A 25,667-nucleotide genomic window follows, 5' to 3' on the forward strand; every position below is an offset into this window, starting at 1 on the left:
GTCAAGTGACAGGGGCTATTTACCTTCTTTTTCAATGACATCGATTGCACTGACCTAGAATGTGGCAGTGGGACACTGTGTCACTGCGAGGCTAGGCTTCAGCAGGCAGTATGTGTTCTCTCTCTCCCGGGACTGTGCCAACTGCTATCGGAGTTTAACACCATGTACCAGATGAGGAGAGACATGAAGCCATCACCTAAACACCCCAGCTGATGGTCAGCCAGCTACAGAAATGGGAAGGAGAAGAAAGAGACACAAGCCTTTCTACAACAGCTACCACCCAGTTGACCTGTCAGCCAACTTCAGATACATGAACAAGCAACCCAAGATCAATCAAGCCTGGCCCAAATTAACAGAACCACGCAGCTAACAATAAACATGACAGCAATAAAAAAAACTACCATCTTAAGCAACTACACTTTTGTGGATGGTTTATTGCATGACAAAAGCTAAATAATATCCATTTGACTTTACATATCTTCTCTTAGCCAACAAGGTTTACCCCCTGTCTTTCTTTTTTAATTGTAGCACTTATAAACCTGTGTATTGTCCGTCTCTCCCAAATGGAGTGAAAGCAGGCATTTGTGCTCTTGACAGATAACATGCACTCAGAAATCATATCTAGAAGAAATGAATGGCATGGATACCTTAATATCAATACTTTAATTATATGTCTAATTACTGGGAGGAGCTGTTATGTAGACTAGTGTTCAGAGGAGACCGGTGAGGTTTGCAGCAACCGTTTCTGTAGCTAAATTTCACTATTTTCAAGAAGGTGAAGAAAGTCTAAAATGGTTAGATACTACCACTTTTATACCAAAATGGACAGTTACATGTTATTTACATGAAGTTGCATGTTATCACATGTTAATGACATGTAATTCAAGAAATTTAACTTACAGCACTCTTAGAGCCATGATTACCTTCTTGCACAAATCCAACAGATGGCTTTAAAGGGAAACTTGAGGAATGGTGAGAAAAGGTACTGAGGAACACTACCAGATATTTCTAGAATGATGGCTTGAAGAATTCAGGAATCACCTTTTTAAGAATGAGTACAGTGGAGAGAAATGGACTCAAGAGCAAAGGGTGGTACAAAAGGGGACAGAGTGAGAGAGCAGCTGCAGTGACAGTGGCCAGAAAGGCTTGGCTGGAAAACAGGGTCCATGGAAAGAAAATGCAAGAGAGGGATGGCACATGCTATGTGGAAGGTTTTTAATGAGAAAGGTCATTGGTTTGCTATTGGGAAGGTCCACATTTGGAGGGTGATCACAGATAAAGAAGGAAGACCGTGAGAATAAGGGAATGAAATAGAAATGTGAAAGTGAAGGAGGAACAGATAAGAGATAATTGATTCACAAGGGTGTTCAATTCACTGGTCACTTTGAGAGAGGACGGTCAATCCTTCCTGGCTCACTCAGGGGACCTGTCCATTGGGAACATGCAGGTCCCTATGACACAACTTGTAACAGCATCTCTAAGACATCTTCAGAGTATTGTTCTTCAATAATCTCCACAAAAACAGATCCAGTAAAATCCAACAGCTTAATTTTCTCCTGGGCCCTACCTACCACCAGGAATCAGTCAGGAGGTGGGACCTCTCGGGCAGATATGGGGATGTGTGTGTTCAAAGCTGTGGGGGGAGGAAGCAGCTGCCCGGCAGGGATGCACTGGCCCTCGGCCCTGGGGTTTGTGTTCGAGGCTGAAGCACTGTGGGAGGAGAGCTGTAATCCTGCTGGCAGTAATAAGCTGCCACATCCTCAGCCTGGGCGCTGCTGATGGTGAAAGTGAAATCTGTCCCAGACCCACTGCCGCTGAACCGGTTCGGGACCCCAGATGCCTGGGTGGATGCATCGTAGATGAGCAGTTTTGGGGCCTGCCCAGGCTTCTGCTGGTACCAGGCTACTTCGTTGCTTACACTCTGACTGGCCCTGCAGTTAATGGTGACCCTGTGTCCTGGAGACACAGCCAAGGAGGCTGGAGACTGGGTCATCACGATGTCCCCGCAGGCACCTGCAATCACAGATGGATAAGGATGACACACACACACCACTTTATGCTACACACCTTGAAATATGAAATTTTGAAAACAGGCTTTCTAACAGCATTACAAATCAATACAATATTGTGACTGTTTTGGAAATAGCCAGTAATTTCTCATTATATCTAAAAATTATTTAACTCTAAAAAGATATTACTCACTCCAAAAGGACTGTGGCACTTGTGAAGTTCTCACCTGTGACCCAGAGCAACAAGAACGTGAGGACCTGCGTCTGTGACACCATCTTCCTGCGCCTGCCTGCCTGCTGCATCTCAGTTCCCATGGCAACAGTCTCTTTTATAAACCCTGAGCAGCTGCTCTGGGCCTGAAGGGGTCTATGCAAAGCAATCAGTCAGCAAAGAAGTGAGTTTCACAGGCAGTGGATTGTGAAAATCTCCACTGTAAATCATGAGCCAAATATGTCATCATTGAGGTATGGTTGTGTGACTAGAAAGACACAGAAGTCAATGTAGAAGCTCTCAGATTAACTTTAGAGGCTCTAAAACTACAAAGAGCTTGAAGACCTAATGAAGGGCTTCATTAGTTTAAACCCAGAAAGTCTTTAAATGGGTTCAGTTTTCAGAAATGATAGCCTAGGTTCTTCCTATCAGCAATCCTAGTGAAATCATAAAATATGCTGGGGGGAAAAAGGAAGGAGGGAGGGAAGGAGGGAGAGAGACACAGAAGAAGAAGGCAAGGGAAGGGACAAAAAGAAAATGGGTAATTTACCGCACAATTTTTTGTTAAATCTATGATCATAAAATGGTGGAGCACCAAAGTCATTTTTTCCTAAATATAATGCAAAACCGCAAAAACTGAACCTTGGGTTTCAGAACCAGAGAAACAGAAGATGGGTCAGAATTTCCTCATGTGGGATGTAGTATGAGCCAGGGGCCAGAGGGACTCTAATCTCCAAGTAAATGAATCAAAGACAAACCAGACCCTATTCTTCCACAACGACAGGGAACAGAAAAGAGGGCTCTTAGTTTGCTGCAAGAAAGAAGAGGATAAAAACAAACAATATTTTGGGGGAGAAGTTATGGGTGAAAACCAGTCCTTACTAGGATTTCTACTCCATGCGTGCAAGGGTTGTATGAGCCAGCCATTCTCCACTCTTGAAATTTAGGTTAAGATCTTCCTGCTGGTGAACCTAGAGGGCATTATACTAAGTGAAGAAAGTCAGAGAATGACACATATCAGCTGAGTTCACTTATATGTGTGATCTAAAAAGCAAAACAAACAAAACACAAGTAGAAACAGAGTCATCAGAACAGAGAACAAATGGGTGGTTGCCAGAAGGGAGGAGTGAGGAGGATGGGTGAGACAGGTGACTGGGATCAAAAGGTACAAACTTCAATTATAAAATCATTCATGAGATTACAGTCTAGCATAGGGAATATAGTCACTAATCCTGTAATGTCTTTGCAGGGTAACACTTCTTCTTGTGGTGAGCATTTTGTACATGGGCATAATTGCCACTATTTTGTACACTAGACACTAATGTGTCAACTAGAATTTAACTAAAAAAATATTCCTATCTTATAGGGCTGTTCTGAGAACTAACTGATACAAGATATATAATGCTTAGCAAAGACTGCTTTGATGTCAAGTAAAGTGCCAACAACATTTAGCTCATATCATTATTTTCCCAACAATTATATGCTGATACTGCAAAGAGGTTCAAATTGGGAAATACTGTTATTTTTTTTACAAGCTGAGGACTGACTTAATTAATGCCAAACTGGACACATTATTGCTCTCTCCTTTCATCCGTGTCTTGTTTATTCATTTGCAGTCTCCAAATATCATGGTAACAGAATGTATCCTTCTAGTTTTGATCCTAGAAAATTCACTCTTCCAATTATTTTTTTCTAATTTTCAATAGTATTTATTTCAATCCCTGTCACTAAGTACTCATGGTACCATAATTTTCTACTTTCTCCAACTTAAGAAAATGTCAACTGTTGTGGAGATTCAAGATGGTGTCATGAGAGGTGAGACAGAGAACTCCTCCCAAAATTGCGTATAATATAAAAATATAGTGAATGCAACTGATCCTAAAAGAGCAACAGGAAAGAAGGCTGCACCAACTGCATACACCTGGAGAACAGAGCAGACATCATGAAACAGGGTAATGTATCAAAGCCTTGATCCGGCAGGACCCAAGACTTCCCTCACCCCAGCTCACCAGTGGTAGTAAGAGAAATGGAGCGGGGAGTGGGTGGAAGCCTAGGACTGCTGAAAACCCAATCCTGGAGATCTGCTTTGTGAGCACAAACCTACACTGCATGGTGATCTGGAGATTAGTGGGGTTGGAAAGCTTAGACAGGCATAATACTTGAGTAACTGTTATTCAAGCCGTTTGTGGAGAACAGGGATTCACATACAGCTGCTCTGGGAAAAAGGAAAGGAGGGTGGTCAGAGAGGCTTCCCAGCAGCAAGAGGGCTGCTGAAGGGGTGGGGTTTGCACAGCGCTCCAAGGGAAAAGGAATAGGTGGACAAGGTTGTCTGGGCACACTCAGCCCAGCAGGTTGGGAACTTTCAGGAGCTTCAGGCACTGCATTCCCCTGGCTGCCTACTCAGCTCTGGGGCCCCCTACTGTGATATGCAGCCTGCTGAGCCTTCTTCCTGGCCAGCCAGCACTGGCTCACAAATCGGCAGTCACTGCCCTGGTGTCACGCCAGCCAGAGGGAGGCCCCGCCTACAACAGCTAGAGATGCAAAGCACAGAGTCTTACACCTATGTGCTTGGACCACTGACTCTAACAGTGTAGATAGGCACTGCAGCAGGGAAGCAGGAAATAGCTCTTTCCACACCCCAGGCACCAGCACCACACCACTGTGACCAATGACCTCACTCCATGGGCCGAGCAGCTCCAGAGACTGAGCTTCTGGGCCGTAGAGGGCGCCACATAAAAATATGAACTGCCAAAGGAAGCTGGTTCAGACCAAAATCTCACAAACCCCAGAAAAAGGTAAAATGAAACTGAAATCACCAATCTTCCTGAAAGAGAGTTCAAAATAAACATCATATACATGCTTATAGAGGTACAGAAAAATATTCAAGAACTCAGGGGCAGATTTAGGACAGAGATACAATCATTAAGAAATTCCGTATCTGAAATGAAACATACAATGGAGGGATTTAAAAGCAGATTAGATGCAGTAGAAGAGAAATTAAATGGAATAGGAATTAGAGAAGAGGAATAAAAAGAAACTGAGGCACAGAGAGAAAAAAGTTTATTAAGAATGAAAGAATATTGAGAGAACTGTGTGACCAACCCAAATGCAACAATATTCACAATATAGGGGTACCAGAAGAAGAGAGAGAAAAACAGATAGAAAGTGTCATTAAGGAGGTAATTGCTGAAAAGTTCCCCAATCTGGGGAAGGAGATAGTCTCTCAGACCATGGAAGTCCATGGATCTCCCAACACAAGGGACCAAAGAAGGACAACACCAAGACATAATAATTAAAACGCTAAGTTCAAGGATAAGGACAGACTTTTGAAAGCAGCTAGAGAGAGAAAAAAGGTCACCTACAAAGGAAAACCCATCCGGCTATCATTAGATTTCTCAACAGAAACTTTACAGGCCAGAAGGCAGGGGCATCATATATTTAATGCAATGAAACAGAAGGACCTCAAACCAAGAACACTTTACCTGCCAAGGTAATCATTTAAATTTGAAGGAGGGATTAAACAATTTTCAGATAAGCAAAAGCCGAGAGAACTTACCTTCCACAAACTACCACTACAGGGCATTTTGGAGGAACTCTTATAGATGGAGGTGTTCCTAAGGCTAAATAGCTGCCACCAGGGGAAATAAAACCACAGCAAAGTAGAACAATTAACTATTAAGCAGACATAAAATCAAATCAACTACCCCCAACGTTAATCAAAGGATGGACAAAGAGTACAGAATATGATAACTAATATATAAAGAATGTAGGAGGAAGAAAAAGAAGGACAAAAAAAACCCTTTAGGTTGTGTTTATAATAGCATACTAAGTGAGTTAAATTGCACTGTTAGATAGTAAGGGAATTACCCTTGAAGCTTTGGAAACCACAAATCTAAAGCCTGCAATGGCAATAAGTACATACCTATCAATAATCACCCTAAGTGTAAAATGTCTGAATACACCAATCAAAAGACACAGAGTCACTGAATGGATAAAAATCAAGCCCCATTTATATGCTGCCTACAAGAGTCTCACCTCAACCCCACAGACATACACAGAATAAAAGTGAACGGATGGAAAAAGATACTTCATGCAACTAATAGGGAGAAAAAGGCAGGAGTTGCAGTACTTGTATCAGACAAAATAGACATCAAAACAAAGAAAGTGACAAGAGACAAAGAAGGACATTACATAATGATAAAGGGGTCAGTCCAACAAGAGGATATAACTATTATAAATACCTATGCACCCAACACAGGAGTACCTATATATATGAAACAAATACTAACAGAATTAAAGTGGGAAATAGAATGCAATGCATTCATTTTCAGAGACTTCAACACACCATTCACTCAAAGGACAGATCAACCAGGCAGAAAATATGTAAGGAGAAAGAGGCACTGAACAATGTATTAGAGCAGATGGACTTCACGGACATTTATACAACACTTGATACAAAAGCAACAGACTACACATTCTTCACAAGTGCACATGGAACATTTTCAAGAATAGATCACATACTAGGCCACAAAAAGAGCCTCAGTAAATTTAAAAAGATTGAACTTTTACCAACAAGCTTCTCAGATCACAAAGATATTCAAATAGAAATAAATTACACAAAGAAAAGGAAAAAGCAAACAAACACATTGAGGCTTAATAACATGTTCCTAAACAATCAATGGATCAGTAACCAAATAAAAACAGAGATCAAGCAATACATGGAGACAAATGACAACAATAATTCAACACCACAAAATCTGTGGGGCACAGCGAAGGCCATGCTAAGAAAGAAGTATATTGCAACACAGTCCTACGTCAGGAAATAATAACAATCCCAAATGAACAGTCTAAACTCACAAAAAACAAAACTAGAGAAAGAAGAACAAATGAGGCCCAAAGACATTAGAAGGAAGAAGAAAATAAAGATTATAGCAGAAATAAATTAAATTAAAGAATGAAACAATAGAATCATTGAAATCAGGAGCTGGTAATTCTAGATAATGAACAAAATAGATAAATCCCTACCCATAGTTATTAAGAAAAAAAGATAGTGTGCACACATAAATAGAATGAGAAATGAGAAGGGAAAAATCACCACAAACACCACAGAAATACAAAGAATTATGAGAGAATACTATGAAAAATTATAGGCTAACAAACTGGATAACCAAGAAGAAATGGACAACTTTCTAGAAAAATACAACCTTCCAAAGCTGACCCAGGAAGAGACAGAAAATCTGAATAGAGCAATTATCAACAAGGACATTGAATCGGTAATCAAAAAACTACCTAAGAGCAAAACTCTCGGACCAGATGGTTTCACTGCTGAATTTTATCAAACTTTTAGTGAAGACCTAATAACCAACCTCCTTAAAGTTTTCCTAAAAATAGAAGAGGGAATATTTCCAAATTCATTCTATGAGGCCAACATAACTCTAATACCAAAACAAGGCAAAGTCACCACAAAGAAAGAAAATTACAGACCAATATCGCTGATGAACATACATGCAAAACTCCTCAACAAAATATTAGTGAACCCAATTCAAAAATACATCAAAAAGATCATCCATCATGATCAAGTAGGATTCATCCCGGGGATGCAAGGATGGTACAACATTCGAAAATCCATCAACATCATCCACCATATCAACAAAAAGAAGGACAAAAATCCACATGATCATCTCCATAGAGGCTGAAAAAGCATTTGACAAATTCAACATCTATTCATGATAAAAACTTTCAAGAAAATGGGGATAGAAGGCAAGTACCTCAACATAATAAAGGCCATACATGATAAGCCCATAGCCAACATTATACTTAACAGTGAGAAGCTGAAAGCTTTTCCTTTAAGATCTGGAACATGACAAGGATGTCCACTCTCCCCACTTTTATTCAACATAGTTCTGGAGGTCCTAGCCATGGCAATCAGACAACATAAAGAAATAAAAGACATCCAAATTGTCAAGGAAGAGTTAAAATGTCCCTGTTTGCAGATGACATGATATTGCACATAAAAAACCCTAAAGACTCCACTCCAAAACTACTAGATCTAATATCTGAATTCAGCAAAGTAGCAGGATTCAAAATTAATACACAGAAATCTGTTGCTTTCCTATACACTAACAATGAACTAGCAGAAAGAGAAATCAGGAAAACAATTCCATTCACAATTGCATCAAAAAGAATAGAATACCTAAGAATAAACCTAACCAAGGAAGTGAAAGACCTATACCATGAAAATTACAAGATAGTCTTAAGAGAAATTAAAGAGGACACTAACAAATGGAAACTCATCCCATGCTCTTGACTAGGAAGAATTAATATTGTGAAAATGGACATCCAGATTAAAGCAATATATAGATTCAATACAATCCATATCAAAATACCAGCAGCATTCTTCAACAAACTGGAGCAAATAGGTCTAAAATTCATGTGGAACCACAAAAGACCCTGAATAGCCAAAGCAATCCTGAGAAGGAAGAATAAAGTTGGGGGGGGGTCTCACTTCCCAACTTCAAGCTCTACTAAAAAGCCACAGTAATCAAGACAATTTGGTACTGGCACAAGAACAGAGCCACAGAACTGTGGAACAGAATAGAGACTCCAGATATTAACCCAAACATATATGGTCAATTAATATACGATAAAGGAGCCATGAGCATTCAGTGGGGAAATGACAGCCTCTTTAACAGCTGGTGCTGGCAAAACTGGACAGCTACATGTAAGAGAATGAAACTGGACGACTGTCTAACCCCATACACAAAAGTAAATTCGAAATGGATCAAAGACCTGAATGTAAGTCATGAAACCATAAAACTCTTAGAAAAAACATAGGTAGAAATCTCTTGGAAATAAACATGAGTGACATCTTCATGAACATATCTCCCCAGGCAAGGAAAACAAAAGCAAAAATGAACAAATGGGACTATATCAAACTGAAAAGTTTCTGTACAACAAAGGACATGACCAGTAGAACAAAAAGGCATCCTGCAGTATGGGAGAATATATTCATAAATGACGGAACTGATAAAGGGTTGACATCCAAAATGTATAAAAAGCTCACACACCTCAACAAACAAAAAGCAAATAATCCAATTCAAAAATGGGCAGAGGAGCTGAACAGACAGTTCTCCAAAGAAGAAATTCAGATGGCCATCAGACACATGAAAAGATGCTCCACATCGCTAGTCATCAGAGAAATACAAATTAAAACCACAATGAGATATCACCTCACACCAGTAAGGATCACCACCATCCAAAAGAAAAACAACAACAAATGTTGGTGAGGTTGTGGAGAAAGTGGAACCCTCCTACACTGCTGGTGGGAATGTAAATTAGTTAAACCATTGTGGAAACCAGTATGGAGGTTCCTTAAAATCTAGAAATAGAAATACTATTATACCCAGGAATTCCACTTCTAGTTATTTACCCTAAGACTGCAGCACTCCAGTTTGAAAGACAGATGCACCCCTATGTTTATCACAGCACTATTTACAATAGCCAAGAATTGGAAGCAACCTAAGTGTCCATCAGTAGATGAATGGACAAAGAAGATGTGGTACATATACACAATGGAATATTATTCAGCCATAAGAAGAAAACAAACCCTACTGTTTGCAACAACATGGATGGAGCTAGAGGGTATTATGCTCAATGAAATAAGCTAGGTGGAGAAAGACAAGTACCAAATGATTTCACTCATCTGTGGAGTGTAAGGACAAAGGAAAAAACTGAAGGAACGAAACAGCAGCCGAATCACAGAACCCAAGAATGGAATAACACTTACCAAAGGAAAGGGAATGGGTAAGATGGTGGGAAGGGGGTGTTAAGGGAGGGGGGGAAGAAAGGAGGCTTTATGATTAGCATGTATGATGGGGGAGTACAGCGAGGCTGTACAACACAGAGAAGACAAGTAGTGATTCTACAGCATCTTACTACGATGATTGATGGACAGTGACTGTAATGGGATCTGTGGGGGGGCCTTGGTGAAGGGGGGAGTCTAGTAAACATAATGTATCTCATGTAATTCTAGATTAATGATATAAAAATAAAAAAGTAAAAATTTAAAAAAACACAAAAGAATCCACTCCAAAATACTAGATCGAATATCTGAATTCAGCAAAGTTGCAGGACACAAAATTAATACACAGAAATCTGTGGCTTTCCTATACACTAACAATGAACTAGCAGAAAGTGAAAACAGGAAGACAATTCCATTCACAACTGCATCAAAAAGAATAAAATACCTAGGAATAAATCTAACCAAGGAAGTTAAAGACCTATACCCTGAAAACTACAAGACACTCATCAGAGAAATTAAAGAAGATACCAATAGATGGTAACACATCCTGTGCTCATGGATAGGAAGAATTAATATTGTCAAAATGGCCATGCTGCCAAAAGGAATCTACAAATTCAATGCAATCCCTATCAAAATACAAACAGCATTCTTCAATGAACTAGAGCAAATCTTTCTAAAATTCATATGGAACCACAAAAGACCCCAAACAGCCAAAGAAATCCTGAAGAATAAAGTGGGGGTAATTACACTCCCTGACTTCAAGCCCTACTACAAAGCCACAGTAATCAAAACAATTTGTTACTGGCACAAGAACAGACCTATAGACCAATGGAACAGATTAGAGAGCCCAGATATAAACCCACACATATATGGTCAATAAATATAAGGTAAAGGAGCCACGGATATACAATGAGGAAATGACAGCCCCTTCAACATATGGTATTGGCAAAACTGGACAGCTACATGCAAGAGAATGAAACTGGATTATTGTCTAACCCCATACACAAAAGTAAACTCAAAATGGATCAAAGACCTGAATGTAAGTCATGATACCATAAAACTCTTAGGAGAAAACATAGACAAAAATCTCTTGAATATAAACATGAGCAACTTTTTCCTAAACGCATCTCCTCAGGCAAAAGAAACAAAATAGAAAATGAACAAATGGTACTAAATCATGCTAAAAAGTTTCTGTACAGCTAAGGACACCATCAGTAGAACAAAAAGAATCCTACAGTATGGGAGAATATATTTATAAATGACATATCCGACAAGGGGTTAACATCCAAAATATATAGAGAACGCACATGCCTCAACACCCAAAAAGTTAAAAACTGTATTAAAAAAATGGGAGGAGGATCTGAACAGACACTTCTCCAAAGAAGAAATTCAGATGGCCAGCAGGCACATGAAAAGATGCTCCACATCGCTAATTATCAGGGAAATGCAAAGTACAACCACAATGAGATATCACCTCACACCAATTAGGATGGCCAACATAAAAAAGACTAGGAGCAACAAATGCTGACTAGGATGCGGAAAAAGGAAACCCTCCTAAACTGCTGGTGGGAATGTAAACTAGTTCAACTATTGTGCAAAGCAGTATGGAGTTTTCTCAAAAAACTAAAAATAGAAATACCGTGTGACCCAGGAATCCCACTCCTAGGAATTTACCTAAAGAATACAAGCTCTCAGATTCAAAAAGACATATGCGCCCCTATGTTTATCGCAGCACTATTTACAACAGCCAAGAAATGTAAGCAACCTAAGTGTCCATCAGTAGATGAATGGATAAAGAAGATGTGGTACATATGCACAATGGAATATTATTCAGCCATAAGAAGAAAACAAATCTTACCATTTGCAACAAAATGGATGGAGCTAGAGGGTATTATGCTCAGTGAAATAAGCCAGATGGAGAAAGACAAGTACCAAATGATTTCACTCATCTCTGGAGCATAAGAACAATGCAAAAACTGAAGGAACAAAACAGCAGCAAACCCACAGAACCCAAGAATGGAATAACAGTTACCAAAGGGAAAGGGAATTGGGAGGATGGGTGGGAGGGAGGGTGAAGGGGAACAAGGGGCATTACGATTAGCACACTTAACATAGGGGGGAGACACGGGGAAGATAGTATAGCACAGAGAAGGCAAGTAGTGACTCTTTGGCATCTTACTACGCTCATGGGCAGTGACTGTAATGGGTCATGTGAAGGGGACTTGATAATGGGGGGAATTTAGTAACCACAAAGATGCTTATGTGGTTTTATATTAATGATACCAAAATTTTAAAAAATCTTGACTATTTACCTATTTTTTTGCCCACGCTCTTCACTCATTATTAATATTATTGTGTGTGACACAATAATGTAAGACAATGTAAGATCTACACTCTTCATGAACTTTTAAGTATATAATATCATATTGGTTTTTTTCATATGCCCCATTGTCATTCTTGTTTGTGGAAAGGACGCTTAACATGAGATCTACCTTCTTAACAAATCACTAAGTGCACAATACCTTAGCTGTGCTGTACGCTGTGCTGTACAGATCTCTGCAATTTACTTATTTTGTGTAACTGTAACTTTATAAACATTTAGCAAAAATTCCACATATCCTCCTCCCACTCCCCTAATTACCACTATCTTATTGTCTATTTCTGTACACTTCATTATCTTAGATGCCTCAAATAAAAGGAATTAAGCACTGTTTGACCTTCAGGACAAATTTCAAGTTGCATTGGGTACATCCATTTGTAGCCAATGGTAAGATTTCCTTTATTTTTAAGGTTGAATGATATTCCCTTGCATATATACACCACATTCTCTTCATGCACTCACCTGTCAGTGGAGTTGACAGGGTTGTCTCCACATGTTGACTATTGTTAACAATACCACAATGAACAGAGAATGGAAAAATCTCTTCAGAACATTGATTTCAATTCATTTGGATTTATATCCAGAAGTAAGATTGCTGGGGTGTATGTTAGTACTATTTCTAACTTTTTTAGGAATTCCATTCTGTTGTCCATAAGAGCTGCACATTCCTGCCAACATTGTTCAAGGGTTCCAATATCTCTACAACCTCACTAGCACTTAAAAACTTCTGTTTTGTTTTTTGCTATTAGCCAGCCTTATTGGTGTGAAGTGGTTGTGATTTGCATTTCCCTAATGATTAATGATGCTGAGCATCTTCTCATACACTTCTCGGCTGTTTCTATGTCTTCATAGAATAAATGCCTATTCAAGTCCTTTGCCTATTTGTTAATCAGATTATTTGTTGGTTTTGTTATTGAGTTGTAGGAGTTTCTTACGTGTTTTGCATATTAATCCTTATCAGATACATGGTTTGCAAATATTTTCTCCCATTACATAGGTCACCTTTTCACTTTGTTGTTTGTTGCTCTTGTTGAGTATTGACTTTCTTGTTTGGTGCAGTCCCAGTGATTTATTTTTGCATTTGTTGCCTGTGTTTTTGGTGTCATATCCAAGAATCCAATGCTAAGACCAATGTTATGAAGCTTTCCCCCTATGTTTTCTTCTATGAGTTTTGCAGTTCAAGTCCTACATTGATTTTTTGAACTGAGTTTTGCATACCATATTAAATAAGGATTCCATTGATATTATTCCTGTTTCGCTCTATTTCAAGTGCAAATTCAGTTTTCTCAACACAATTTCTTAAAGAGACTATATTTCTCCATTGCATATTCTTGGCACCTTTGTCAACAATCATTTGACCATATATGCATGAGTTTATTTCTGGGCTCTTATTTTGATCCATTGGTATATATGTCTATCCTTATACCCATACCATACAGTTTTGGTTATGGTAGCTTTATACTGTTTTGAAGTCAGTAAGTATGAATTCTTGAGTTCTGTTCTTTCTCAAGAATTTTTTGGATATCAGGGTCCTTTGTGGTTCCATATGAATTTTAGGATTGTTTTTCTATTTCTATAAAAATAATTCCATTGGTATTTTGATAGACATTGCATTGAATCTGTAGTTTGCTCTGGGTAGTATGGACATTTTAACAATATTAAGTATTCCACTCCATGAACTTCCCATTTATCTGGGTCTTCTTTAATTTCCTTCAACAATGTTTTGTAGTTTTCAGTGTATATGTTTTTCACCTCCTTAGTTAAGTTTATTCCTAAGTAATTTTTGTGGTGCAATGGTAAGTAGTATTGTGTTTTCATTTTCCTTTTAGATTATTCTCAAAATAATAAAGAAAAACTAGGCAATATAGGAAAAACTAATATACTCAGTGGTGAAAAACTGAAAGCATTTATTCAAAAATCAAGAACAAGGCAAAGATACCCACTCTCACTGCTTCAATTCAAAATAATACTTGAAGTCCTACCCAGAACAACTAGGCAAGAAAAATAAATAAAAAGCACTCAAATCAGAAGAAAGAAGTAAAATTATCTCTTTTTACATGTGACATGATCTTTTATGTAGAAAAGCCTGACCACTCCACCAAAAACAAGACTGCTAGAACTAAAGAACCAAGCAAAGTTGCAAGGTACAAAATATATACTCAAAAATGAGTTGCATTTTTATACACAACTTACACTTTTCTTCTCTATTCTTTATGTATGTAGATTTTAATATAAAGGCTTCACATGAAACATACCAGTAAAATCGACACTCGAAAGAGATATTCTATGGTATTATATGGCTTCACGTTGCCCTGTATATCACCTTATAGAGTTACGGATTCACCTCACCATAACCAGAGAAAGCAATAAAGAAAACTCCTCTTCCTGATAGAAACAACAGCAGCAAGGATAAGGTCCCAGGGCAATATCCAGAGTCACCAGTAGCAATGTAAGTACACACTGCAGTCTCGAGCTGATGAACAGTGTTCACCCAGGGTACATTTCCCAGCTACAAACCCCAAGCCTTCCCTTCAGCCTTTCAGTTTCTCTATGAACTACCCAGCGTAACCAGGTTCCTTTTTCCAGTGTATTTCTTGGCTATGGGTTGGTGGAAGCAATGGGTTCCAGTAAGATGAACTACTTTCCATCTCATTCCTGGACCACCCAAGTCATTACACAGGTAATGGGACTGTTACGGGGAAGGCTGAGCTATCACGTCCCAGGAGCTTCCTGCTGGCAGAGCCCTGACAAAAGCAACAATGCCCCGAGCCACCCATGCTCCTCCCCTATGTCCAGAGGGAAATTTTGTGTTTGGGGCTGTCCTGGGAGAGACTCTCATGCCCTGCTGAGGACCATGAATTTAGCATCATCTGCCTCCCCAGGTCTCACTGTGAGGATGAAATGTGCCCCAGACCTATGCTCACAGCAGTGACTGGAGACCCAGAGACATTCTCAGATGCCAAATGAATCATGAGTTTAGAACTTGTTTCTCAGTTGCCAGTTTGTAGAGATTGTGGACCTACTGGTGGTGAGCTTGACTGAACAGATGTGTGCTAGTGGCTCCCTGGGCTGGGCAGATGGTCAAAAGGAAGATGAAGGAGGCTCATTGTGCACGTCAGAGCTCAAGTCAGAACTGCGCACCAGGCAAGTACTAGTGTTTTGGAAAAAGCCACATGGAGCATGGAAAGTGCCCTCTGGGAAGGGGCCTCACTCTTAAGTGCCCAGCAGCCTCAGGGAGACCTAGTCACACTCTCAAGTAAACTCATACAAATACGCACACACATACATACACACCCATTCAATTCAACTACCAAGAAATTAGGAAATGTCATATATGTCAAAGAAAAAATGAGCTTCACAGTAGTGAAAGTGGTAAAAGAAGATTTTATTTAGGACTATTGCAATAAGAATCAATAGGCTTTTGGATAGAGCTGGGATTAATTCTGAAAACAACATAAGCTAGAGGAAATTTATAGCCCAGGAAAAGTTTGGAAGTCAATAAACGGACAGTTATAAGAGGAAACACCAGGATTAAGGAGTTCTGGCTAATCCTGAAGACATCCCAGGCTAATCAGACACCACCTGGAGGGTGGGGAGGGTGAGGAACCCGATTAGTTATTCAGGGTGATCAGATATGCAGAGTGGGGGTCTCTTGCTAAACTGACTTAGCAGAGTTCTTGGTAAATCTGGATTCTACAATGAAGTGCATACATGGGCCCAGGAGAAGGTTCTGCAGCCTGAATCTAGTTCAGTGAAGCAAAGAGTGTTTGTCAGCTGTCCTCCCTCCATTCTGTTGTGCTTCACTCTTACCAGGTATGCAGGGCAGAGGGAGCAAGAGCAGCTCAGCACCTTGCCTCTCAGCCAAGAGCAGGGTGGCTTTAAGGCCTTTAAAAGCAACCCTTAAAGATACTCTTAGCTCTCAAGACCACGCCCTTTGGACAAAATGCAAAGATCCTTTTCTGTCCACATCTCTATGTTTCTCTTTGCTCTCATTCTCCTTGAGGGTGCCCTCAATCTGTCCTACATCTTTTTAATTGTCTTTCTAAGATTTTAAAATTTCAACTCTCAGCACTGTTTTTTTTCATATTCCAAGTATCATTCACATATTCTAAGTATCAATTAAATTGATAATTAAATTGTCTGAAATGCCTTAAATTTTTGAGACCTTAAATCTTAAGTCTAGATATGTTTCTCCCATAAAATCATTTATAGAAAACATTTCCTGAGAAGATTGCTTCTCTCTACTTACATTCTCGTGGAGCAGGCAATAGAAAGACACATGTTGAAAAACTGGAGGAATAGAACTCAACAATAAAAATGCATAAACTTTAAAAATATGCCTAGTGAAAGAGAGTCAGATACAGAAGACCACATTCTATATGACCCCATTCATAAGGCATTTCTGGAGAAAGAGAAATTACGTATCCAGAAAATAGAACAGTGTTTTCTGGGGCTGATTGTGGGAGCAGTGACTAATTATAAATAAGACCAAGGAAATATTTTTGATGATGGAAGTACTCTGAAGATGGATTGTGATGGTAGATGTAAAAACTGTGAGTTATTCAGATTTATTGAATGGTACATTTAAAATTGGTGAATATTATGACATATATATTATGCATTCATAAACCCACTCAAAAAAGATGGATCAAGTTGCAGTCCTGGAAGGAAAGACCGTCATTATCTTAGGCTCTGAAAATATAGATTAGGAAGGTATTAATCCACCAACACAATAATCAGCCTTATATCACAGAAGGGGATTCTGTCCACCCACAGACAATGATTGGGAATAGTGGGGAACTCACTGGCCAATTTATCAACAAATACTAGGCTTCAATAAATCTTGCCTTTCTGTTCCCTTAATTGTAATACAGAACAATAAACAAAAATAAGAATTGAAATGATGCAAGAAAGTTCAGAGGAATGCCCCTTCCTACTGTGATTAACAAAATGTCCCTTTTTTAGTGGGTTTAAGACTGCATAATTTATATACAGTGGAGGTTGACACACTTTCTGTAAAGGACCAGACAATAAGTTTACTAGATTTTGTAGGTCACATGGTCCTTGTTGCACTTACACAACTCTAGCAATCATAGATGACATGTAAATTACTGAGCATGGCTGAGTTCCAATAAAGCTTTACTTATATTCCAAGACTGTCCAGTGTGGGAAAGAATAGTCTTCAATGAGTGGTGCTGGGACTACTAAAACATCCATATGCCAAAGAATGGATTCTAAAACATATTTCATACTAAATACAAAATTACTCAAAAATACTGGAACAAGATTTAAATGTAAGTGCTAAAACTCTTACAAAAAATATTGAGGTAAATTCCCTTGATCTTCAATTTAGAAATGGTTTCCTAGACTTGACATGAGATACACAAGTAACAAAAGAAAAAAAGAAAATTTGGACTTCCTGAAAATTAGAAATTTTGTGCATCAAAGGACACCATCAGAAAAGTGGAAGGGCATCAACTCACAGAAGTGGAGAAACATCTGAATATCATATATCTGATAAGGTTATAGTATTCAGAATATATTAAAGCTATTACAAGTAGATAACAAAGACAATCCAATTTAAAATGGGCAAAGAATATGAACAGACATTTCTCTACAGAAAACACACCGATGCAATGACCACATGAAAGGGTGCCCAGCATGACTAGTCATTAGGGAAAGGTAACCTGATGCCATTTGACACCCATTAGAATGGCTGTACTCAAGGCAAACAATAACTAGAGGTGTTGAGTATGTGGAGAGACTGGACAGCATGCATCACTGGTGTGAAATGAAAATGGCACAGTTCCTCCAGAAACCATCTGGGTGGTGCCTCAAAAAGTTAAACATAGATTTACCATGTGACTTGTTAATTCTGGATCCTCATATAAACACAAGAGAAATGAAACCTATCCAGATAAAGACTTTAAAATGAACGATCGTAGCAGCATTATTCAAAGTAGATTAAAAGTAGAGATAACCCAAATGTCCCTCAAATGATGAATGAATAAACAAAATGTAATATATCCACATGGCGGAACAGCATTCAGCCAGAACAAGAAATGAAGCACTGATACAGGTCACAACATGGAAGAACTTTGACAGTACTATACAAAGGAAAAGAAGCAGTCACAAAATACTACATATTCCATGATTCCATTATATGAAAGAAACAGGATGGGTCAATCCGTGGAGACAAAAGTAGACGTGTGGTGCCTGGAGCTGGTGGAGTAATGGGGACACAGGGTGCGATCAAGCTAAAGGTGCAGGTTTCTTTTCAAGGTGATGAAAATGTTGTGCAACTGACCATGGGGAAAGGTGCACACACCTACGAACACGCAAAACCAATGAAATATACAACTTGAATGAGTGAATTTGGCAGGAGAAATATATACCAATTAAGCTATTTAAAATAATACACAGCCACAGGTCAGATTTGGCCCATGGACTGTGATTTGCTCTCCCTGTGCAAGAACAACATTTGAGAGAATTTTCCTGAAAACCACTGATGACCTCCGGGCATGCCCGGGGGCTGGGGACTCTTGTTCGCAGGGGTGGGCAGCCAGGGCTGTGTGGCTGAGGACCCACTGCTGTGGAGAGAGGGAAGTGAGCAGAGAAAGAGGGCGGGTGGGCTGGAGGTTGGTGAGTGACGGGTGGTGATGTGTGAACAGAGGGACAGGGTTCTGGGTGGGACACCGGGCTTTCCCCACTCCCGAGGCTATGGTGAGAATATAGCTCCGGGAGGGATGTGCTGAGCCTCTCATGGCCCTTTGGCAGGTGGGGCTGAGCTGACAGGGAGGCCAGGGAGGAGATGCCAGTGGGCAGAGCAGGTGCGGCAGTGAGTCCTTCCCCCATCTGCCCTTGAGAGCAGGTCTGCTCAGGGCCTCTCCAGCCCAGGGGGACATCCTCCCTCCACCTGCTCCCGTCCATCCCTCCTCCCTCTCATGGTGCAGACACTTTGTCTAGGAACACACAGCTAGTGACCAAGAAGCAAGGGACCCCCAGGGAGGCCTTGGAGCAGCGCATCTGGGAGGAGTGAGCGTGGGGCAGTGGGGCTCCCTGCTCCTGGGGAGGTTCAGGGGCGAGGGGGGAAGCCAAAGCCCTCCAGAGCTCCTGTGGTTCATGAAAGAGGAAGCAGCTCCTTTTCTTCCAGGAGAATAATGAGCTTTAATATCAATAACAGCTGTTACTCATTCCCTGGACAGATATTTATTGAATTTCAAGTGTGAGGCAAGAATTTGACACTTATTAATTAATTTGACACTTAATGACCGGCCCTCCTGTCTCCCAGGAGACTCGTTTTGAATACTAGCTGTCCCTGGAAGGAAAGACCTGAGGAATGTCAAGTCCAGTCTGCCCTTCATGATTTACCCAGGAGATCCACGGTGGCACCTCTAGTACATGGCAGGGGTGAGCGGTGGACTGTGAATCACGTCCTCCTCCAACTTGTGCATCCACCTTGAGTCTCCTGCATCCCCACTGCCTGGACCTGCCAAGCCCGGCACTGCCTCTGGGCCTTTCTCCTGCACCCTCCCTCTGCCAGTCACATATACATGCCACTTCCTGCCCACGTTCCAGTCAGTGGCCTGCTGACAGCTCTGCAGAGAGATTCTCTCCAACTGCCTCCTCCATGAAGTCCTTGTTCACACCCACCCGGTGAGGGCATTGCCTGGTCAGATCTCCCTCACAGCACATATCGCTGACTGTGATCAACTTCTCCTGCTTCTGTTTCATTGTTGGTGACTCCCCAGGAGAATGTGGACATGAAGACAGCAGCATCTTGCCTGTTCACTATTGTCTAAGACTTTGACTGGTGGGACTACATCAATGCGTCTATGGGGAGGGCTGAACACCCTGATATACTCCGGATAAACTTGATAACAGGAAACTTAATTATGAGCTTCTTTTCCTCCCTGTCAATAATTACTTCAGATGAACACCCCACCCTCAACACACACTAGTACCAAGGGTATTAGGGACAATGTTCAGGTCACCACAGCCTGTTGTCAGCCATCTTATGTCTTATGACCACCCCAATGTCACCTGAAGACCCCAAGGAGGGGTTAGATGATGCCCACTGCACCTGTCCTCTCACCTGCATTTCAAAGGTCTCTGAACCACCTCAGGGCAAATCCAGAAGTGGCTGAATGTTTCTTGGTCCTCTGGGTAGTAACTGGGCCTCCTCTTGGTCATCCTGAGCCTCCGGGAAGGTCTGCTTTCTTCTGCAGGTGCCAGAGAAAAAGGCCCCATGAGAGCCTGGACCCGACACACCTGGGAAGCCCTGAATCTTTCCCTTGCTGCTCACCCAGAAGTCCACACCTGCCTCAGGAGGACAAGATGACAGTGGTTACTCAACAAGAACAGCCATTGTCCGCAGTGACAAAAAAATTAGAAGAAGCCCAAGGACACACACCTGCCTGACGTCCATCACTCCCCTTTCCTTGGGGCCCTCTTCCTCCTAGTCCTCTGCTGGGGACAACCTCTGGGGCCAGAGGACTCCTGATCCATGGGGCTTCAGGGAGAGCGGGTCCCACATGGCCACGAGAGGGATATGCTTCAGGAGTTACCCGGAGAGGTTATTTAAGCAGTAATGACCGCTGCCCAAACCGGAATCTCTCTGTACATATTTCAGAAGCTGTGCGGATCACCAGAAAAAAAATACTACATCATAAAACCCATCTCCATATCAAATTTACCGAGTATCATAACTCCTCCAAGTGGTAAAGATACCTCAAGACAAATGCTGGGCATAGAAGCCACAGGGCATAAATATGCAAAGAAGTAAAAAGCTAACCTTTTCAAACAATAAGGCTTCTCTCTCACTTACCAACTTCACATTTCCCTGTATGGCCCCAGAAGATGACTGGTTAGCCAGAGATGGGTAAGATTCCTCAAGGGAGGAAAACCTAAGACAGGCACAGTCGCAGGGGGGCCATCAGGTGAGAAATTGGGGATCAACAGAGGTGAGGCTTAGAACCTCACCCCCCTGTTCTGAGAGAAATCTTCTGCATACGTGGATGTTTTATTGCCCTTGTCTAGCTTGGAGTAACACATAGTCTACAGGCACACACCTGATGATCTACATTTGCTCTCTTACAACACTAAACTATGTTTTCTACCTTTATCTTGTATCTACCTACCACTTCAGCATTTTATTAAAAATAATAATAATAAAGAGAGAAATGTGGTATCCACATATAAATCAAGTATAAAAACCAAATGAGTATTCATATTTGAACTGACTGTTTAGAGTTCATAATGCATGAGCAAAACCGAAAGTTTCTGTGATGACTGCCCTTGTACTGTTCACTATGTAACTTATTCACTATGTAAGAATTTTTTCTACGTGTAAGAACTTGTTTGTTATGCCTCAGAAGATTGGAGACTGACGAAAATTAGGCTTGGGGTGGATTAATGATTGTGCATTGAGCATTGACTCCCCTATACAGAATTTTTTTGTCGTTAACAACCATTTGATCAATAAATATGAGAGATGCCCTCACAAAAAAAAAAAAAAAGGACAGACTTCCAATGGTAAAATAAATAAGTAACCGGGATGTAATGTATAGCATAAGGAATATAGTCAAGATATTGTAACAGCTTGGTAGGGTGATAGCTGGAACCTAGAATTATGTATATAAATGTTCTACCACTGTGTTGTACACTTGAAACTAATGTAATGTAATACTGTGCATCAACTACCCTTCAATAAAAAATAATTATTAAAAAAAAAAAAAAAACCATCTCATTAGCATAAGCACACCACAAACTACCCTGCTAAGCCAGCGGAAAGTATAAAAATAGCACCCGTTCCATCACTAGACCCATGGGTCCATGCAGAAAATCAGCAATGACCAGAAAACCTGTATGGAGGAGAACAAGAAAACTGATCTTAAATCACCTGTAAGAGAAATTCCACTTTTCATGAAAAATACTGAGGAGCCCTGGCGTCACAGAGCAGGGGTGCAGCAGGGCGGGCTCGATCAAGTGCCCAGGACTCAGGGAGGCAGCACGGAAAGGCGGCATTTTCGGGGAAGTGGAGCAAGAACAGGAGGGAAAGGCATGCTCTGGAGTCAGGGCAGTGATGGGACAAAGGATAGCAAGGGATTTTAAGATCCCACAAAGAACAAAAAGATTTAGAACTCCGACGCCCATGCCAGCCCATGGGTTAGATAGCAGGGTTGTATCTGTTAATTTTCGAATTTGAGAATTGACCTATGTAAATGTAAGAGAATGCTATTTTTCATTAGGAAATTATTTGGCATTTCCATGCCCAGAGCTTACTTTCCAGACATTCAGGAGAGAAAAAAGTCTTATCTCTATGGAGAAGGGATAAGAGAGCAAATGTGGCAAATGTTAACATTTGTGGGAGCTGAGGGAAGGGATTAAAAAGGTGTTCACTCTTTTTGCAATTACCTGAAAGCTTGCAATTCACTTCAAAGAAACAGAAAGGACAGAACTCTCCTCGGAGCACACTGACAGTAGCAGCCACGCTCCCCCTGGGGCTGCAGGGACAGGGGGTAAGTGACATGTTCCCGCACCACCAGCCCTGCTCCTTCCTTTGTGCCTCTGATATATTGATTGGGTCAGGAACTCAGAAGTCCAGGAAGAACTCTGCTCACTTCCCTTGAGGTCTCTTTCAGGAAACTGAGTCAATACGATGCATCGAGCCTCAGTTTGCTTATGTCCAGGCAGCATAAACCAAACAAATGGGGGAAAGGGCAAGCCCCTGTGAACCCAAGCACACAGGTCAAGAGTTAACCCTTTATCTGTCACCCAAATGTTTCCTCTCTCAGAAGCAAATACTTTGTGTTCTGCAAAACCCCTCCCAAGGGGCTCCCAGTAACTTTCCCCAAACAGGAGCTCACTGGGCAGCACGTGATCTCTCATCTAACTCAGAAGTCCAGTTGTTTGTCCTTTCTCTCCCTCTGGCTGACCTGGAGAGGTCAGCCTTTCCTCATGGAGAGGCCCAGATGTCATGGCAATCCGGAAGGCAGCAGGTCTCTGAAGCCTCTTTTGAGCGCTCCACACCCCACAGGGGTAGGCCCTGCATTTTGGAGTTCAGAACAACATAAGCCATGTATTAGTCACATGGGTTCCTTTCCCCTCCCTTATCTGGATCAGCCCAAATTTCATTTACCATATTGTATTTTACAAATTTTACTACTTTAGCTAATCTATTTCTACTGCATAACCCTTATCCTGTCCCTTCTAGCCTCCAAAAAAATTAATTCCACTTCTGATCAATTCTGCTTACAATTCAGATGACGATAAATTCAATGACAATAGGAAAACAGGATGGATGCTAGAGAGCAATTGGGTTGGGCTTCAAAATTACATAAAGGAGCAGAAAAAGGCAGGAATCCCCATAAATAACTACAAATAGAACTGCTACATGATATAGTAATTTCACTGCAGCACATATTTCCAAAGGAAATGCAAACAAGAATTTAAACTGATACATGCACTCCTGTGTTAATTGCAGCATTATTCACAATAGCCAAGTGTCCATCAATGGATGATTAAAGCAACTGTGTATATATACACAATGGAATATCATTCAGCCGTGAGAAAGAAAGAAATCCTGCCATTTGCAGCAACATGGATGGACCTTGAGGGCATTATGCTCAGTGAGGTTAGTCAGACAGACAAAGACAAATACTCTGGGATCTCACTTACCTCTGGAATCTTAAAAAGCTGAACTCATCAGAACAAAGACTAGAATAGTAGTTTCCAGAGGATAGATGGGTGGGCAATTGAGGATAATTAAATTAAGGGTAAAAATTTTAAACTAGAATATAAATAAGCCCTTGGGAATTAAAGCAAAGCTTTGTGATTATAATAAAAAACACTATTGACTTCACAGTTGTAGACTTCCAAATTGCTAAAAGACAAGATCTTAAATTGTTTTCACCACAAAAAAGAAATGATAATTTTGTAACACAATAAAGGTGTTAGCTAGCTATGGTGCTAATCATATTGCAACATATAAATATATCAAGTCAACATACTGTATACTTTAAACTTCCACAGTGTTTATATCAAATATTTTTCAATGTTCTTAAAAGGACAGGAACTAAATAAACTGAGATGACAGGTCCAGATGGTTGATTTCCCTTGTGGTTGACATGGGATCTTCACAAGCACAGGTCAGAAACAGGGCTCAGGTTAATAATAACATTAAAGAACTGGAGGATTAAAGATGGTGGCGTGAGAGGAAAGAGAGAGGCTTCCTCCTAAAACTGGGTACAACTAGAAAATTTAATTGGCACAACTAATCCTGAGAGAGCAACAGGAAAGAGGGCCATACACCTGGAGAAAAGAGCAGACTTCTCCGAATGGAGTAATGTACCAGAGCTGTGGCTCTGCAGGACCCGAGCCCTTCCCCCACCACAGCTCACTGGCGGGAGGAAGTGAAATGGAGCAGGGAGGGAGTGGAAGGCTTGGGACTGCTGAATTCCTAGCTCCGGAGATCTGCTCTGGGAGCACAAACCTACATTTCATGGAGCTTTCATGAGACTCGCATGATTATTGGGTTGGAAAGTTAATACAGGCAGAGTTCCTGGAAAGACTGGGATTCTGGCCACTTGTGGAAAGCAGGGATCCATATCTGGCTGCTCTGGGACAAAAACATACCTGTGTGACTGGCCCACTGGCTCAGGCAGTGGAGACAGGCACAGCAGCCGGGAGTAGGGGAACAGCTCTTTCCTCCCCCCAGGTACCAGTACTGCTCCACTGTGACCCCCAACATTGCTTCAGGGGCTGAGCAGCTCCAGAAGAGAGCTTCTGGACACTAGAGGGCGCCACATACAAACATGAAACACCAAAGGAACCTTGTCCAGAGTAAAATTATTAATACAACTCCCAAGAAAGATTTAAATGATATGGAACTCATGACTCTCCCTGAAAGGGAGTTCAAAATAAAAATCATCAGCATTCTAATGGAGGTATGGAAAGACATCCAAGAACTCAGGAATTAATTCAGGTCGGAGAACCAATCATTGAAGAGCACGATAGAGGGTATTAAAACCAGGTTGGATATGGTGGAGGAGACAATAAATGAAATAGAAACTAGAGAAGAGGAATACAAAGAAGTGAGGCACAGAGAGAAAAAAGGATCTCTAAAAATGAAACAATATTGAGAAAACTGTGTGACCAATCCCAATATTCACATTATAGGGATACCAGAAGAAGGAGAGAGAGAAAGGGATAGAAAGTGTCTTTGAGGAGGTAGTTGCTGAAAACTTTCCCAATCTGGGGAAGGAC

At 40.8% G+C, this 25,667-nt stretch overlaps 2 gene segments (V, D, J or C); one reads left to right on the forward strand and one right to left on the reverse strand.

Annotated features, from left to right (window-relative positions):
* The window catches only part of LOC118925014 (immunoglobulin kappa variable 2-30-like), a 310,648-nt gene that overhangs the window by 80,603 nt on the left and 204,378 nt on the right, over positions 1 to 25,667 (forward strand).
* On the reverse strand, positions 1,621 to 2,309 carry LOC118922223 (immunoglobulin kappa variable 4-1-like). The segment is given in 2 exon segments: positions 1,621 to 2,013; positions 2,237 to 2,309. Coding segments are annotated over 2 exon segments (435 nt in total).

The sequence above is a fragment of the Manis pentadactyla genome, chromosome 2 (assembly GCF_030020395.1).
Source record: "Manis pentadactyla isolate mManPen7 chromosome 2, mManPen7.hap1, whole genome shotgun sequence".
Lineage (NCBI taxonomy): Eukaryota > Metazoa > Chordata > Mammalia > Pholidota > Manidae > Manis > Manis pentadactyla.